This window comes from Trichomycterus rosablanca, chromosome 21 (genome assembly GCF_030014385.1).
Source record: "Trichomycterus rosablanca isolate fTriRos1 chromosome 21, fTriRos1.hap1, whole genome shotgun sequence".
NCBI lineage: Eukaryota > Metazoa > Chordata > Actinopteri > Siluriformes > Trichomycteridae > Trichomycterus > Trichomycterus rosablanca.
The window spans coordinates 3,971,195-3,986,975 of NC_086008.1; the positions used below are offsets into that span (position 1 = coordinate 3,971,195).

The window sequence follows — 15,781 nt, forward strand, 5'->3', positions numbered from 1 at the left end:
AATCTGTCCAAGCTGCTTCTTGGCATGCTAGATAGTTCCACAACTGAAATGGTACAAAGTACAACAATTAAAAAAGAATCCATCCAGCATTGTGCTTGAGTGTTAATGTGGCTTTTTGTTATATGAAATAATTGTTTTATTGTCTGTACACTGCCAAAGTTGGCATAATAAGAGGAAAATACCCATTTCTCAGCAGTGTTTACACATTAAACCAAACCATCCAGCTACCACATGAACCACCTGAAGTAGGTTAAAGCAAAAACCGACCCTGTAATAGGTCACGTTTTAGGCATTTTGGCAGACGCCTTTATCCAAAGCAACTTGCAGTACTGTGACAGTGTACTGTTTAAGCAATAGAGGGTTAAGGGCCTTGCTCAAGGGGCCAACAGCAGGAACCTGGCAGTGGTGATCTGATTACTAACAAATCTGATCTGATTACTAACTAAAAAATAACTATTTAAAGCATTTTAAAACTTATTTTAACCTTTTAGAAGCTAGTTAGCTTTTTGCTCTAGTACAATATTAAGCAGTCTATAAATGTGTATTTTCTTTTCACACCAATTAGACCAAGTTTGGACTGAAAAAGTAAAAAGGAAGCATTCTCAGTTTTGGTTTATTTAGCAATTTAGCTCTGACAAAGCATTGTAGCTTTAGCTTGCTTCATCTAATTATTTATTATGTTTTAAGAGTCATAAATGCAAACTAAAAATGTGAAATTATTTTATGGTATTAAATAATGCCCTGGATATACACAAGTTGTTCTCTTTTATATAAGCCACAAACTGCTTGAAACTTTCCTTCTTCTCTTTGAACGGTGTTTTATTACATCAAAACGTTGCCACCATTAATTATGCAAGCATTATGCTTTTGTGATTGACGATGTTATGGTGTAATCGCAGGTCTGTCCTTAACAGATGTTATGATATAATTTGACACTAAATACACATATGTGTATATGTATATATAAATATATATACAAAATGAAAACTGATATATATAAAATGAAAACAGATATATATAAAATGAAACTCGATATATATAAAATGAAACTGATATATATGGAATGAAAACCGATATATTGTATATATATATATATATATATATATATATATATATATATATCTTTTTATTCTATATATATCAGTTTCATTCGATATACTGTATATATACTGTATATATAAATGAAAACAGATATAGATTGAATGAAAACCGATATATATATATAAAATAAAAACTGATATCAGTATTCATTCCATATATATCGAGTTTTATTTTATATATATATCAGTTTTATTCCATATATATATATATACTGTATATCAGTTTTCATTCCATATATAATAAGTTTCATTCCATATATATCATTTTCATTCCATATATATCAGTTTTTATTTTATACACACATATCTATATAAAATCCCAAATTAACTGACAAAGAACAAGTGGGATCATTATCAGTATTTATATGTACAAATTGCTGTCCTTTGAGGTTGCCTTAATGGCCAAGTTGAGTTGGTTGAGAGATGTCTACCACATGGTCATAGTAATGTCTCTGATTGGTACCTGATTTCTTAATATCAGAGTGTGAAACTGCCTGACTATTATATTGTACATTATACTATAAATGTACAAAGTGAAAGGCTTCCCCCATCCCAATGAGAATGGGGATATAAAACATGAAATTGATGAGAAGCATCACATTCACAGAATGTATTAGCATGAAATTTGCTGTATCAGGCTGCACACGGTGCAGAGGAGAGCTTTTGTGTTCCAAATGCCGTCTCATATACTACAGCTACGGTCACATTCCAAGTTCACATACATCTTACCACATTCATTTAAACTCAGTTTTTCACAATTCTTGACAGTTAATCCAAGTATGTGTTCCTTGTCTTAGGTCAGTAAGGATAACTACTACATTTTAAGAATGTGAAACTTGTGAATTATTTCACCTTTTATTTATTTTATCATATCTTATTAAGCTTACATACACGGTCAGTATTTGGAAGTGTTGACCTTAATTTATTTAACTTGGGTCAAATGTTTTGGGGAGCTCAAGTTGGTCCATTCATCCCAACAGAACGAATGTAACTGAGTCTGGTTTGTAGGCCTTCTTGCTCGGACATGATTTTCAGTTCTGTCCATGTATTTTCCATGGGACTGAGGTCAGGGCTTTATAATGGACACTTCATTACCTTCACTTTGTTGTCCTTAAGTTATTTAGCCAAAAAGTTTGAAGGTATACTTGAGCTCATTGTCCATTTGGAAGACCCTTTTGCACCCAGGTTTAACTTGTGTGCACATTGTGTGGCAAACACACACACTTTAAAACATCTACCCATTCACACACCTGTCTTATACATATAGAATCTGAAAAAGCCAAATTATTAAGTCTCTACTACTTCTAATTCAAATGTATCTGATTATTCTCAGCGTGTTAAAGAGCATTAGGTGTGATACTAAGGGAACCTTTGGCTGAGCCTTTCTTTACACTGTTTAATGATGGATGCTTAGGATTGAGTTCTCACCCTGATGAGCACAGCTTCTCACTGGTCAACCAGTCACAGATGTCACCTTTTGCTCCCAGTTTAGTCAAACATGCCTGCAGGAGAGAACAGATGCAGACACTAATGCTATGATTCACATTTTTACTAACTGATTCATCCTGGTCAGGCTCACAGTGAATCTGACACCAGCCAGATACACTGGTGACAAGGCAGGGAAAGGGTATCACATATTAAATGTGCTCATGTATGCATTCCACCTTTTGCATGTTTTTGAAAGCAAACTTAGCAAACTCATGCTCTTCACAGTGGCCAAAAACCAGAATCAAACTCAGATCATTAGGACCCATGTTTGTGTACAGCACCCACTCTACCATCTGCACTGCCATGAAGGTTGAGTAATGCAATATGTAATAAAAGGCATTTGGTAGGGCAAATATTTCTATTTATGTCAGATTGCATTGCGTGATCATGGTCGAGTGGGTCAAGAGCCACCCTGAAGCACTGGCACCGAGGCAGGAATACACCCTGGACAGGGTGCCAAGCCATCACAAGGCATTATTATTTAATCAATACAGTCCTTAAATCTACAGTAGATGCATTAAAAAACATTGACTACACCGACCAGGCATAACATTATGAGCACTGACAGGTGAAGTGATTAACACTGATTATCTCTTCATCACGGCACCTGTTAGTGGGGGGGATATATTAGGCAGCAAGTGAACATTTTATCCTCAAAGTTGATGTTAGAAGCAGGAAAAATGGACGAGCGTGAGGATTTGAGCGAGTTTGACGAGGGCCAAAGTGTGATGACTAGACCACTGGGTCAGAGCATCTCCAAAACTGTAGCTCTTGTGGGGTGTTCCCGGTCTGCAGTGGTCAGTATCTATCAAAAGTGGTCCGAGGAAGGAACAGTGGTACGTGAGGAGCGAAGGCTGGCCAGTGTGGCCAACAGACGAGCTACTGTAGCTCAAATTTCTAAAGAAGTTAATGCTGGTTCTGATAGAAAGGTGTCAGAATACACAGTGCATCACAGTTGCAGGGCTGTTTTGGCAGCAAAAGTGGGACAATATTACACCAAATATTAGGAAGGTGGTCATAATGTTATGCCTAATCGAGGTATACAGAAGGTTTGAACCCAAGTCTCTGGAACAGTTTAAATTTGCAGTACTATAAATATTTTTGTGGAGTCTTTATTAACTTTCTGGATGAGAATCTGAAATTTTAGCAGAACGCTAAAACCCCTTTTGTATATTCTAGCTTTTTTTGGCTAAGTTTCCAAATTGTGTAAATTCAGATATAGTGACACTCACTGTGGTGTAGTGGAGTCCTTGAGCATTAGCAAACTTAAAATCTCAGAACCTCCGCTCTTTGAATTTGATTAAATCAAAATATAATGTTCTTATAAAAACTATATGACTGCTTGAGAGGCTCTGCTTCTGGTAGTATGTGCTTAAAAGGGGGCTGAACTGAACCCCAATCAGCCCCACTCCCTGCCAATCCACCTACTTGCATTTTTTTAAAATTGAACGAGTTTGCGATTGGGCGGCACGGTGGCTCGGTGGGTAGCGCTGTCGCCTCACAGCAAGAAGGTCCTGGGTTAGATCCCCAGGCGTGGCGGTCCAGGTCCCTTCTGTGTGGAGTTTGCATGTTCTCCCCATGTCTGTGCGAGTTTCCTCCGGGAGCTCCGGTTTCCTCCCACAGTTCAAAAACATGCAGTCAGGTTAACTGGAGACACTGAATTGCCCTACAGGTGAATGGGTGTGTGTGTATGTGTGTCTGCCCTGCGATGGACTGGCGCCCCGTCCAGGGTGTTACTGTGTGCCACCCCACCCCCCAACCCTGCGACTAACTGGATAAAGCGGTTAAGAAAATGAGTGAGTTTGTGATTGATTGTCAGTTGGTTGTCACCTCCAGACTTAGTGACCCCAGGATGACCCCGGTCTGTACCTGTAGCTGATCCAGGTCCAGTTTCTGTTCCAGCACTTCTCGGCCATCTTTCCCCTGCTGCGCTGCCAGAAAACTAAAGAAACGTTTCCATTTGACCAGCACCTCAGAGAACTGTAGCTACAGAGCAGAGAGACGGAGTATAAGAAGGTGCTGCATTTAGATTAGATTAGATTAGATTAGATTAGATTCAACTTTATTGTCATTGTGCATAGTACAAGTACAAAGTAACGAAATGCATAGTACAAGTACAAAGCCAACGAAATTTACCAACTTAGTTTTAATCAAAAATCTCATTCTTACCAGGAATTGTGGACGTCCCAGTGCAGTCATCTTAATGGCTGAAAAACCGTCTACAGAACTTCCACCTGAGGACCAAAATGTGGTCTATAAATGCTGTAATAATATATGAGTGCAATCAAACACTGGCTGTGTTTCATAGATTTTATAGTTGTTTATTTTCTGTATCTTTGATATACTGTATATATATATATATATATATACTTTTTTTTATCAACCACTTTATCCTGGTCAGGATCTCAGCAGGTCTGGTTCCACCTGGAAACACAAACGCAAGGCAGAAATACCCTGTCCAGGGTGCCAACCCATCACAGCGCTTTGTTCACCCCCTTAGACATAGCCAGTCATGTCTGTGTTGATACCAGGTCGTCTGGAAGCACAGGTGAGATTCTGTGCTGGGTTAGCATAACAGACCATGGTGTTATTTATTTATTTATAAATTTACATTCAGTTTATTATTTAATTATTACTTTTGTGGTGTCTGAAAAACAGTCCTGGTATTTAATATTTCACATATTTCATTTTGGTGCAGTAATAAGTTTTAGATTAGACAAGATGCATTTTCTGTGTCTTCTTCATAAAGACACATTTATTTGCATAATCTTTAATATTATTTTCTCCTTTTTTCCGGTTGCCACCTCTATACATGATTTTTTTTTCTTTTAAGGAGAATTTAATTACATATTTTTATTTATTTTGCTTTACTTGACCTTGTTTTATAATACACAAAACGCTGCATGCAAAATTGTCTTCTGAAAAGTGAACAAACATCATATCTAAAGGTGCAATGGCCAACTTAAGACATCTTCGTAAGACTGAAAAAACACAGTTACAGTCTTTCTGCCAATCACGTCATGTGAACATCCCCCCAAATTCTTTGAACAGCCATAATTAAGACTCCTATGCTAAATATGTAGTTGTATTTTACTCACTCACTTTCTTAACCGGTTATCCAATTAGGTTCGCATGGGGGCGCTGGAGCCTATCCCAGCTTTTCAATGGGCGCAAGGCACACAGTAACACCCTGGACGGGGTGCCAACCCATCGCAGGGCAGTCACATACACACACACCCATTCACCTATAGAGCAATTCAGTGTCTCCAATTAACTTGACTGCATGTTTTTGGATTGTGGGAGGAAACCGCAGCTCCCGGAGGAAACCCACGCAGACACAGGGAGAACATGCAAACTCCACACAGAAAGGACCCGGACCGCCCCGCCTGGAGATCGAACCCAGGACCTTCTTGCTGTGAGACGACAGTGCTACCCACCGAGCCACCCTAATTGTATTTTAATTTAAGAAATAGACATTTATTGGCAATTTAGTGGCAATATATTAGCAATAAGCAGCATGTTATACTCTTATGTGAGTTGGTCTCTTTATCTTATTTCATTAGACTGAAAGTCTGACTTCTAGGTCAACAGTTTTTGTTTTTATTTATTTATTTAGTATTTCATTTTGCATTTTTCCCAGTTTTCCTCCCAATCTAGTCGTATCCAATTACCTGATTGCATTACGTTTCCTCTCTACTGATGTTGATCTCCACCCTGATTGAGGAGAGCGAGACTGAAACACGTCCCCCCCCCCCGACACGTGTGCAGTACCCGACTGCATCTTTTCACCTGCACGAGGCGAGTTCATATGCGGATCAGCTTTGTCAACGCTGACAACGCATTATCCCTCGACTCTGTGTTGACGCCATCAACCAGCCAGCAGAGGTCGTAACTGGATCAGTTATGAAGAACCCTGGTCCGGCTTCCCACCCTGTATGAACAGCAGCCAATCGTTGTTCATGTAGCCGCCCAACTGGATGGCAGAGCTGAGTTTCGAACCGACGAGTTCCAAATGTCAGCTCTGGTGTGCTAGCGTGTTTAAAAACATGAATGTGCAGCTTTACATTGAAGCACTTTGACGTGCTGTGTGAATTTATTCCAAATGTTAATGATATGGAACATCCTGGTTGCGTGATTGTCACCTGATGCTTTGATGCAGTTAATGAAAGTTTTCATGTGCTGGTCACATTTGGCTTCATCAGCGTAGAAATATGTGCGAGCGCTCGTCACTCCGTGTCGCCGATCACCAAACTTCTTATGGGCAGTGAACTTCCTCTCCCGATGATCCGCTCCTGAAACCACAACAGATATGGGTTTGCATGTTTTCAGTTCAGGTCTTTACAATATAGACAATTTTGTTTGTTTATTAGGATTTTAACATCATATTTTACACTTTGGTTACATTAATGACAGGAACTGTAGTTACTCATTACACAAGGTTCATCAGTTCACAAGGTTATGTCAAACACAGTCATGGACACTTTAGTGTCTCCAATTCACCTCACTTGCACGTCTTTGGACTGTGGGAGATTTAGATTCTAAGCATTTAACTGACGCTTTTATCCAAAGCGACTTACAGTATAAAGTCCAAGCAATTGAGGGCTAAGGGCTAAGGGCCTTGCTCAAGGGCCCAACAGTGACAACCTGGCGGTGGTGGGGTTTGAACCAGCAACCTTCTACTTACTAGCCCAGAACCTTAACAGCTAGGCTATAACTACCCCGAGGAAACCGGAGCACCCGTAGGAAACCCATGCGGACACAGGGAGAACATGCAAACTCTACACAGAAAGGACCCGGACCGCCCAACCTGGTGATCGAACCCAGGACCTTCTGGCTGTGAGGCAACAGTGCTACCCATTAAGCCCCCGTGCCACCCTACAATATAGACAAATCATACTGAAACCACAATAAAAAATTATAGCTTTGTTGATGGTCATTGATCAAGATTTGTTGTGTTGTGTTTTAGTGATGGCTCCTCTCTGAATGTGCTGTTTGTTTATTAATTTATTTATGGGGGGTTACAGTATTGGATTGGTGGTTTTAATGCCAAATACTGATCTATTGTTGGTTTAAACTGGTCAGTGCTGATTTTATGCTGGGGTAGTTTGTGAGCACCGGTTTATGGTTCTAGAAAGCTCTTAACCACACCAATAAAATTTTTCTGCTTAGCTGTAAATCCTGTGTGAAAAGGCAGTGGACCAGCATTTATGTTTTAAACACGTTTTATTGATGGTCAATAATCAAGATTTGTTGTGTTTTGAACACTAAATCAGCAATTACCAGATGAGTTTACGACAAATCATGACTAAATCAATCACAAAATATAGTGACGGCTCATTTCTGCATGTGCTGTTTTATTTATTCATGTATTCAGTTATTTATTCATATAAATATACAAGTTATATAAATATAAGTATTGGCTTGGTGGTATCTAAACAACAAACTTCATTTATTTACTCATTCATCTTTAATAACATCTTCATCCAGATCTATCTAGTTCCCACTGCTTGGAAACACTGAATGTGTGGGAGGGGAGGAATGCTCTCTGACCCTGAACAGAGCATCAATCCAACACAGGGCACTCAATGATGTACTCGTTCACACGAGAGCCAAGCAGCTAGATCCTCTAATTGTGTGTTTTTGGAGATTTAAGATTTAAAAACAAGAAGTAAACCCACAGGTACACTGGGAAAACATGCCAAACTCTTCAGAAACAGTGACCAAAGATCTGAGTACCATTCTAACTACTCTACCGAACGTTCCATCATGCCACCCAACACACTGTCTTTATATTACACAGATCAGCCATAACATTCAAACCACCTCCTTGTTTCTACACTCACTGTCCATTTTATCAGCTCCACTTACCATATAGAAACACTTTGCAGTTCTACAATTACTGACTGTAGTCCATCTGTTTCTCTACATACCTTTTTACCCTGCTTTCACCAGGACCACCACAGAGCAGGTATTATTTAGGTGGTGGATCATTCTCAGCACTGCAGTGACACTGACATGGTGGTGGTGTGTTAGTGTGTGTTGTGCTGGTATAAGTGAATCAGACACAGCAGCGCTGCTGGAGGTTTTAAATATCGTGTCCATTCACTGTCCACCCTATTAGACACTCCTACCAAGTTGGTCCACCTTGTAGATGTAAAGTCAGAGACTACAAGACTCATCTATTGCTGCTGTTTGAGTTGGTCATCTTCTAGACCTTCATCAGTGATCACAGGACGCTGCCCATGCTGTTGCGCTGTTGGCTGGATATTTTTGGTTGGTGGACTATTCTCAGTCCAGCAGTGACAGTGAGGTGTTTAAAAACTCCAGCAGCGCTGCTGTGTCTGATCCACTCATACCAGCACAACACACACTAACACACCACCACCATGTCAGTGTCACTGCAGTGCTGAGAATGATCCACCACCTAAATAATACCTGCTCTGTGGTGGTCCTGTGGGGGTTCTGACCATTGAAGAACAGCATGAAAGAGGGCTAACAAAGCACGCAGAGAAACAGATGGACTACAGTCAGTAACTGTAGAACTACAAAGTGCTTCTATATGGTAAGTGGAGCTGATAAAATGGACAGTGAGTGTAGAAACAAGGAGGTGGTTTTAATGTTATGGCTGATCGGTGTATTATTATTATGTCATTTGGACAACCCAGTTTGAGTTTAGATGTTTCAGCATCACACATTGCTACCAGGCACATAAAAGTTTGGGGAAGACTTTTTACAGTTCCAGCAGTAATGTGCCCCTAATAATTATTACATGATGGATTGACTTTTCATGTGAATTAGCTCCAGTGACCTGAAAAGGGCCCTGACCTTACACCCATTAAACACTTTTGGGTAAAACTGGAACGCTGATTGTGAGCCAGGTCTTTAACATCATTTAACATCAGTGCCTGATGTTTAATGCACCTTTTAACTTCATGTGCACACATTCTCACACACATGTCTACTGAGAAGAGCTGAAGCTCTTAAGTCAAAAAAGCCAACTCCTTTTCGAAATAAAATGTCCAACCAGCTCATGGTTAGGTGTCTTCATACTCAAGCCCAATAGCGCACATTATCACTTCACAAATATACAACCTGACAGCTTATACCCACACAGTGTGGAATATGACATAAGTTGACACTCACCAGGGTTTTCTTTTTCTGATGCTGATACACACGATCTAATAGAAAAGAAGGAAAGAGATACGCATCAAAATGGTTCACGCAACAATTGAACGTGAAACTGTTGTTCATTATGGCCAAATACTGATCTATTGATGGACTAAGATGGTCAGTGCTGGTTTTATGCTGGGGTAGTTTGTGAGTACTGGTTTAACCACAACAATAAAATATTTCCACTTAGCTGTAAATCCTGTCTGGGCGGTGACCAGCGTTTATGCTTAAAACACGTTTTATTGATGGTCTGTGATCAAGATTTTTTATGTTTTTAATACAAAATCAGCAATTAACAGAGGAGTATATGACAAAACACGACAAAACACGCTATGAATGAATAGTTCAAGCCTAAGTTCTAGTTTTTATATATTTTGTTTATGCATTTTTTCCCCTTTTTCTCCCTTTTAGCACATCAAATTGCTTGATTGTGTCATGCTTCCTCTCCACCAATGCCGATTCCCACTCTGATTGAGGAGAACAAAGCTAACCCATGCCCCTCTGACACGTGGGCAGAAGCTGTATGCATCTTGTCACCTACACTTTGTGTGTGAAGCAGATCAACACTGTGTACGGAGAGACACACTCTGACAGCACTCTTTTCCCATCTCCAGCAGAGGTCATAATTGCCTTAGTTATGAGAGAGACCCTATCCGGCTTAATCCCACCCCTATCTGAACAACAGGCCAATCGTTGTTCATGTGGCCGCTCAGCCCAACCGGCAGTCAGAGCTGAGACTCGATACGATGTATAAGAGATCCCAGCTCTGGTTTTTGTGCTAGGATTAATGAGAAAAGTCAAACGTCCACCTTAGACTAAGAGGAAGTTTTTCAGGATGGTCAGATGTAATTAAAAAACCCTTAAAAAAGGGGTCTATCATTTAAAGCTGCTGGGACATGAATGCCACTCACCACAACCTTTAAATCACCATGGGCTTAGAGCCTGCTGTGAAAGATAAGCACTCATGCTCCAAAATCAGCTACTTTTAGCTCGGCTTATATCTGATGGTAAACAATTGCACAGCAAATAAACACTGATCAACCATAACATTAAAACCACCTCCTTGTTTCTACACTCACTGTCCATTTTATCAGCTCCTCTTACCATATAGAAGCACTTTGTAGTTCTACAATTACTGACTGTAGTCCATCTATTTCTCTACATACTTTTTTATTATTTAGGTGGTGGATCATTCTCAGCACTGCAGTGACACTGACATGGTGGTGGTGTGTTAGTGCGTGTTGTGCTGCTATGAGTGGATCAGACACAGCAGCGCTGATGGAGTTTTTAAACACCTCACTGTCACTGCTGGACTGAGAATAGTCCACCAACCAAAAATATCCAGCCAACAGCGCCCTGTGGGCAGCGTCCTGTGACCACTGATGAAGGTCTAGAAGATGACCAACTCAAACAGCAGCAATAGATGAGCGATCGTCTCTGACTTTACATCTACAAGGTGGACCAACTAGGTATGAGTGTCTAATAGAGTGGACAGTGAGTGGACACGGTATTTAAAAACTCCAGCAGCGCTGCTGTGTCTGATCCACTCATACCAGCACAACACACACTAACACACCACCACCATGTCAGTGTCACTGCAGTGCTGAGAATGATCCACCACCTAAATAATACCTGCTCTGTGGTGGTCCTGTGGGGGTCCTGACCATTGAAGAACAGCATGAAAGGGGGCTAACAGAGCATGTAGAGAAACAGATGAACTACAAAGTGCTTCTCTATGGTAAGTGGATATACAGTATATATACTGTATATACAGTGTATCACAAAAGTGAGTACACCCCTCACATTTCTGCAAATATTTCATTATATCTTTTCATGGGACAACACTATAGACATGAAACTTGGATATAACTTAGAGTAGTCAGTGTACAGCTTGTATAGCAGTGTAGATTTACTGTCTTCTGAAAATAACTCAACACACAGCCATTAATGTCTAAATGGCTGGCAACATAAGTGAGTACACCCCACAGTGAACATGTCCAAATTGTGCCCAAATGTGTCGTTGTCCCTCCCTGGTGTCATGTGTCAAGGTCCCAGGTGTAAATTGGGAGCAGGGCTGTTAAAATTTGGTGTTTTGGGTACAATTCTCTCATACTGGCCACTGGATATTCAACATGGCACCTCATGGCAAAGAACTCTCTGAGGATGTGAGAAATAGAATAGTTTAATAAAACACCGCACATGTTTCTAACAAGTGCTTTAATAAGGTAATGCAGTCAAAAAAAATTCCAATCTATTTCAAAATGACCAGCAGATCCTAGATGCCAAATCAGCAGCAGATGCCACACTCTCCATCCTCTCACTATTGCACTCTTGGTAATGCTGAAAAGCTGAGCTCTCACTTCCATGTAACATGGTTACGTAGCCCGCCGGGTTGCACTGTAATGCAATACTGATAGAAGCACGGACTCTCCCATGATGAACATAAATTAGCTTTTATTAGCCGGCGGTCAGCCTGGGTCTACAGTGCTCGTAAAAAGCATTTCCAATAAACGCTGCGGTTCAGGCCTGGCTCAGTGGTGGATGAGTGCCTTCTGTAGTTTCATACGGGTACTACAGCAGGACTGTAGAGACTAGAATCTCTCTGACCATGTGTAGCTAAAATATTCCTGTGCTGTTTATGTAGTGTGTGTTTTTAAAGGCTGTACCGCACTCATTTGGAAAGGCCAACCAAAGGCCCTTACCTATTCCATATGGATGTAAAGTCATGGTTTGATGGTTAGGTGTGGAGGAACTCCTGTAATCTGCACAAAGCAGTGACCCAAACCCTAGTAAATACTATTGGATGGATTGAAATAATAATTAAAGGCCAGGCCTTCTCATTTATCATTATAATTTCATTATATTTCCTCTATTTTGCTGTGTAAGATGTATGGAATGAAGAGCAGGGGTCACAATTTCACCCAGAACACCAATGGTCACTCAGAACCAATCAGCAACCATTGCTTTCTCACAAAACCTTTACATCAAACCATCCATCCAGGACCCCTGATTAGCAACTTTATAGAGTATTTTGACTTAACCACCGGCTGATCCTGTGTTGATCTCAGTCAGTCTCCACCCCCCAAGATGGCCAAGGAAAGCTTTTAAGACATTGGTGTGAGTTTGTATTGGACTTCCATCAGCTTGGACCTCCAGCAACTTAGGATCTCATACTGCACCATCACACCAAGAGAATACCAAGCTATACCAGCTTTTAATGGGCGCAAGGCACACAGTAACATCCCAGGACCTTCTTGCTGTGAGGTAACAATGCTACCCACCAAGCCACCATGCCGCACGGTAATCAATGGTAAAATAGGTGTTGGCTATGGGCGGCACGGTAGCTTTTTTGGGTATAAGTGTGTGTGTGAGTATTTCTGTGTCTACTCTACGATGGACTGGCGCCCTGTCCAAGATGTTTATCTGTGTCTTGTGCCCATTGAAAGCTGGGATAGGCTCCAACACCCTCCCACCCACGACCCTGATTAGGATAAGTGGCTTAGAAAGTGAGTGAGTGAGTGAGTGGGTGAGTGTGTTGGCTACATTGGTGTAAAGCATGCCACTTGTTGGACCTTTGCGCTGAAAATACCTTCTTTGGATTAGTAAATAACACCTAAGTAATGTCATACCAGTCTGGATATTGCAGATACATAAACACTACCTGTCTAAATGCATAATGCCGGATGTGAAGTGTGGTGGAGAACAGATAACAGACTGGGGTCCCTAGATGGAAGTATAATTCCTTATACTACTTGTAGTATTTTCCGCACCATGTGTTAAATCTGAATAGATTGTGTGTTAAAAGCCCAGATTTCTGCCAGCCGGGTGCAGTAGGCATTAACTACATGAGCAGCAGGTCTCAGTTCTCTATTCATTTCCAGCTGTAGTTTGGTCCTCATTACTTTGCCTGTTGTTTTGTCCCTTGAGCAACATTCCAGCATGTTTAATAGCCACAGGTTGGCACCAGAGAAGCCAACGCACATCACGTTTCTAGCATCCGTTCAGCCAAGTGAGATTACCCGTCTGCAGTGCCAGCTCAGTTGGCAGGTAACAGCGTTTGTGTGCAGTCGAAAACATGGGGGAATCTTCATAATGACCCAAAAACTGCTGGTTGCTGTCATGAGGGTTTTCTACATATGCTGTGATTACTACTCACTGAAGTGTTAGAACATTCAGAGGAGATGGGAGTGATTTTTATAATGCCTGAACAAACTGCACCCTCGACTCTCAGACCTTATTATTCACATCCCGCTTTTACTGCACCTCAGATGTGTGCTGCTTTAGTATGAAAATGGCTCAGCGCTACACCTTTAGGACCGGGGTTATTATGCTGTATATCAGTGTGTAGTGAAGTTTGTCTGAAAGTTTTGGGTGCACCAGGCCAGTAGAGTTACCTGGTAGAGCTCATGTTATTCATCATGGTGGCTTTGTGTGTGTGTGTGTGTGTGTGTGTGTGTGTGTGTATAGGGCTGATTATAAAATTGGTTCTGATTTTGGTACAACCCCAAATAAAAAAAAGTTGGGACAGGATGGAAAATGCAAATAATATAAAAACACAGTGCTCCTTATATTTACTTTGACTTTTATTTGATTGCGGACAGGATGAACCTGAAATGTTTCTCGTTTTATCTGCTCAACCTCATTTCATTTGTTAATAAACATCCCTTCCTGCATTTCAAACCTGCAACACATTCCAAAGAAAGTTGGGACGGGGGCGATTTAGGGCCAGTAATGAGGTGAAAAAACTAAATAATTATGTGATTCTAAACAGGTGATTGTAATCATGGTTTGGTGCAAAAGCAAAACCTTAAAAAAGAAGCCTTATGTTAACCATGTCCAGAAGCGGTGTCGACTTCTCTGGGCTCTGAGGCATCTAGGATGGACCATCACACAGTGGAAATGTGTATTGTGGTCAGATGAATCAGCATTCCAGGTCTTTTTTGGAAAAAATGGACGCAGTGTGCTCTGGACCATTCAGACTGTTATTAGCAACACGTCCAAAAGCCAGGGTCTGTCATGGTATGGGGCGTGTCAGTGCCCTTGGTAAAGGTCATTAACACTTCTGTGATGGCAGTATTAATGCAGAAAAGCACACTGAGATCTTACAACAACACGTGCTGCCTTCAAGACGTCGTCTTTTCCAGGGACGTCCAGCATTTTTCAACAAGACGATGCAAAACCATCTGCTGCACACATTACAAAGGCATGTCTGCGGAGGAGAGGGTACGGGTACTGGACTGGCCTGCCTGCAGTCCTGACCTGTCCCCAATAGAGAATGTGTGGAGAATTTTGCGACAACGACAAGCCCGTACTGTTGCACATCTTAAGACTTGTTTGCAGGAAGAATGGGACAAAATAAAAGCTGAAACACTTCGTCCCAATTTTTTTTGAAGGTGTTGCAGGCCTGAAATGCAGGAATGGATGTTTATTAATTAATGAATGAAATGAAGTTGAGCAGATAAAACATGAACTATCTCAGGTTCATCCTGTCTGCAATCAAATAAAAGTCAAAGTAAATGTAAGAAACATATTTTCAAGACAGAATTAAGTCTGGGTTCGATTCCCAGGTGGTGAGGTCTAGGTCCTTTCTGTGTGGAGTTTGCATTATAACACAGTGACGCATTACAAAAACACTTACTCCATTTCTTTAGTCTCGGCCTCTTCCTTTGAGAGATCTTCCTCCACGCTGTAGTCCAGCACGGCTCCCACTCCGAATGCCATGTTCCTCCGAATCAGGGGTTTGATGGACTTGTGGTCCTCTCCAGCCACAAACTGACCGTAGAATGTCAATTTCATCAGTGTCTCGAATGCCGCTTGACCCAGCAGTGTCTTGCTCAGGTCTATTATCTGTGAACGACAGGAGACGACCTGTGAGAGAGCCGCTGAGTATCTGAGGATGTCTTGTTACAATCTACACGCCATTTCTCTTTGTGGTGCATGTCTGGCAGTTAATGCAAAAACAACAAATCTGTATGTCTGTCTGTCTGTCTATCTGTCTAGTTATCTATCTATCTATCTATCTA

General features: G+C 41.0%; 1 protein-coding gene across 1 annotated transcript in view; it reads right to left on the reverse strand.

Moving 5' to 3' along the window:
* prodhb (proline dehydrogenase (oxidase) 1b) overlaps window positions 1–15,569 on the reverse strand; it is a 31,892-nt gene extending 16,323 nt beyond the window's left edge. The window contains exons 1-6 of the mRNA XM_063017907.1: window positions 15,397–15,569; window positions 9,732–9,766; window positions 6,731–6,880; window positions 4,758–4,822; window positions 4,458–4,574; window positions 2,529–2,602 (exon numbers count right to left, since the gene is read on the reverse strand). Of these exons, the coding sequence (XP_062873977.1) occupies window positions 2,529–2,602; window positions 4,458–4,574; window positions 4,758–4,822; window positions 6,731–6,880; window positions 9,732–9,766; window positions 15,397–15,554 (599 nt within the window). The 5' untranslated portion in view covers window positions 15,555–15,569. The remainder of the gene's footprint in view (window positions 1–2,528; window positions 2,603–4,457; window positions 4,575–4,757; window positions 4,823–6,730; window positions 6,881–9,731; window positions 9,767–15,396) is intronic.
* Between the last annotated feature and the right edge of the window lie 212 nt (window positions 15,570–15,781).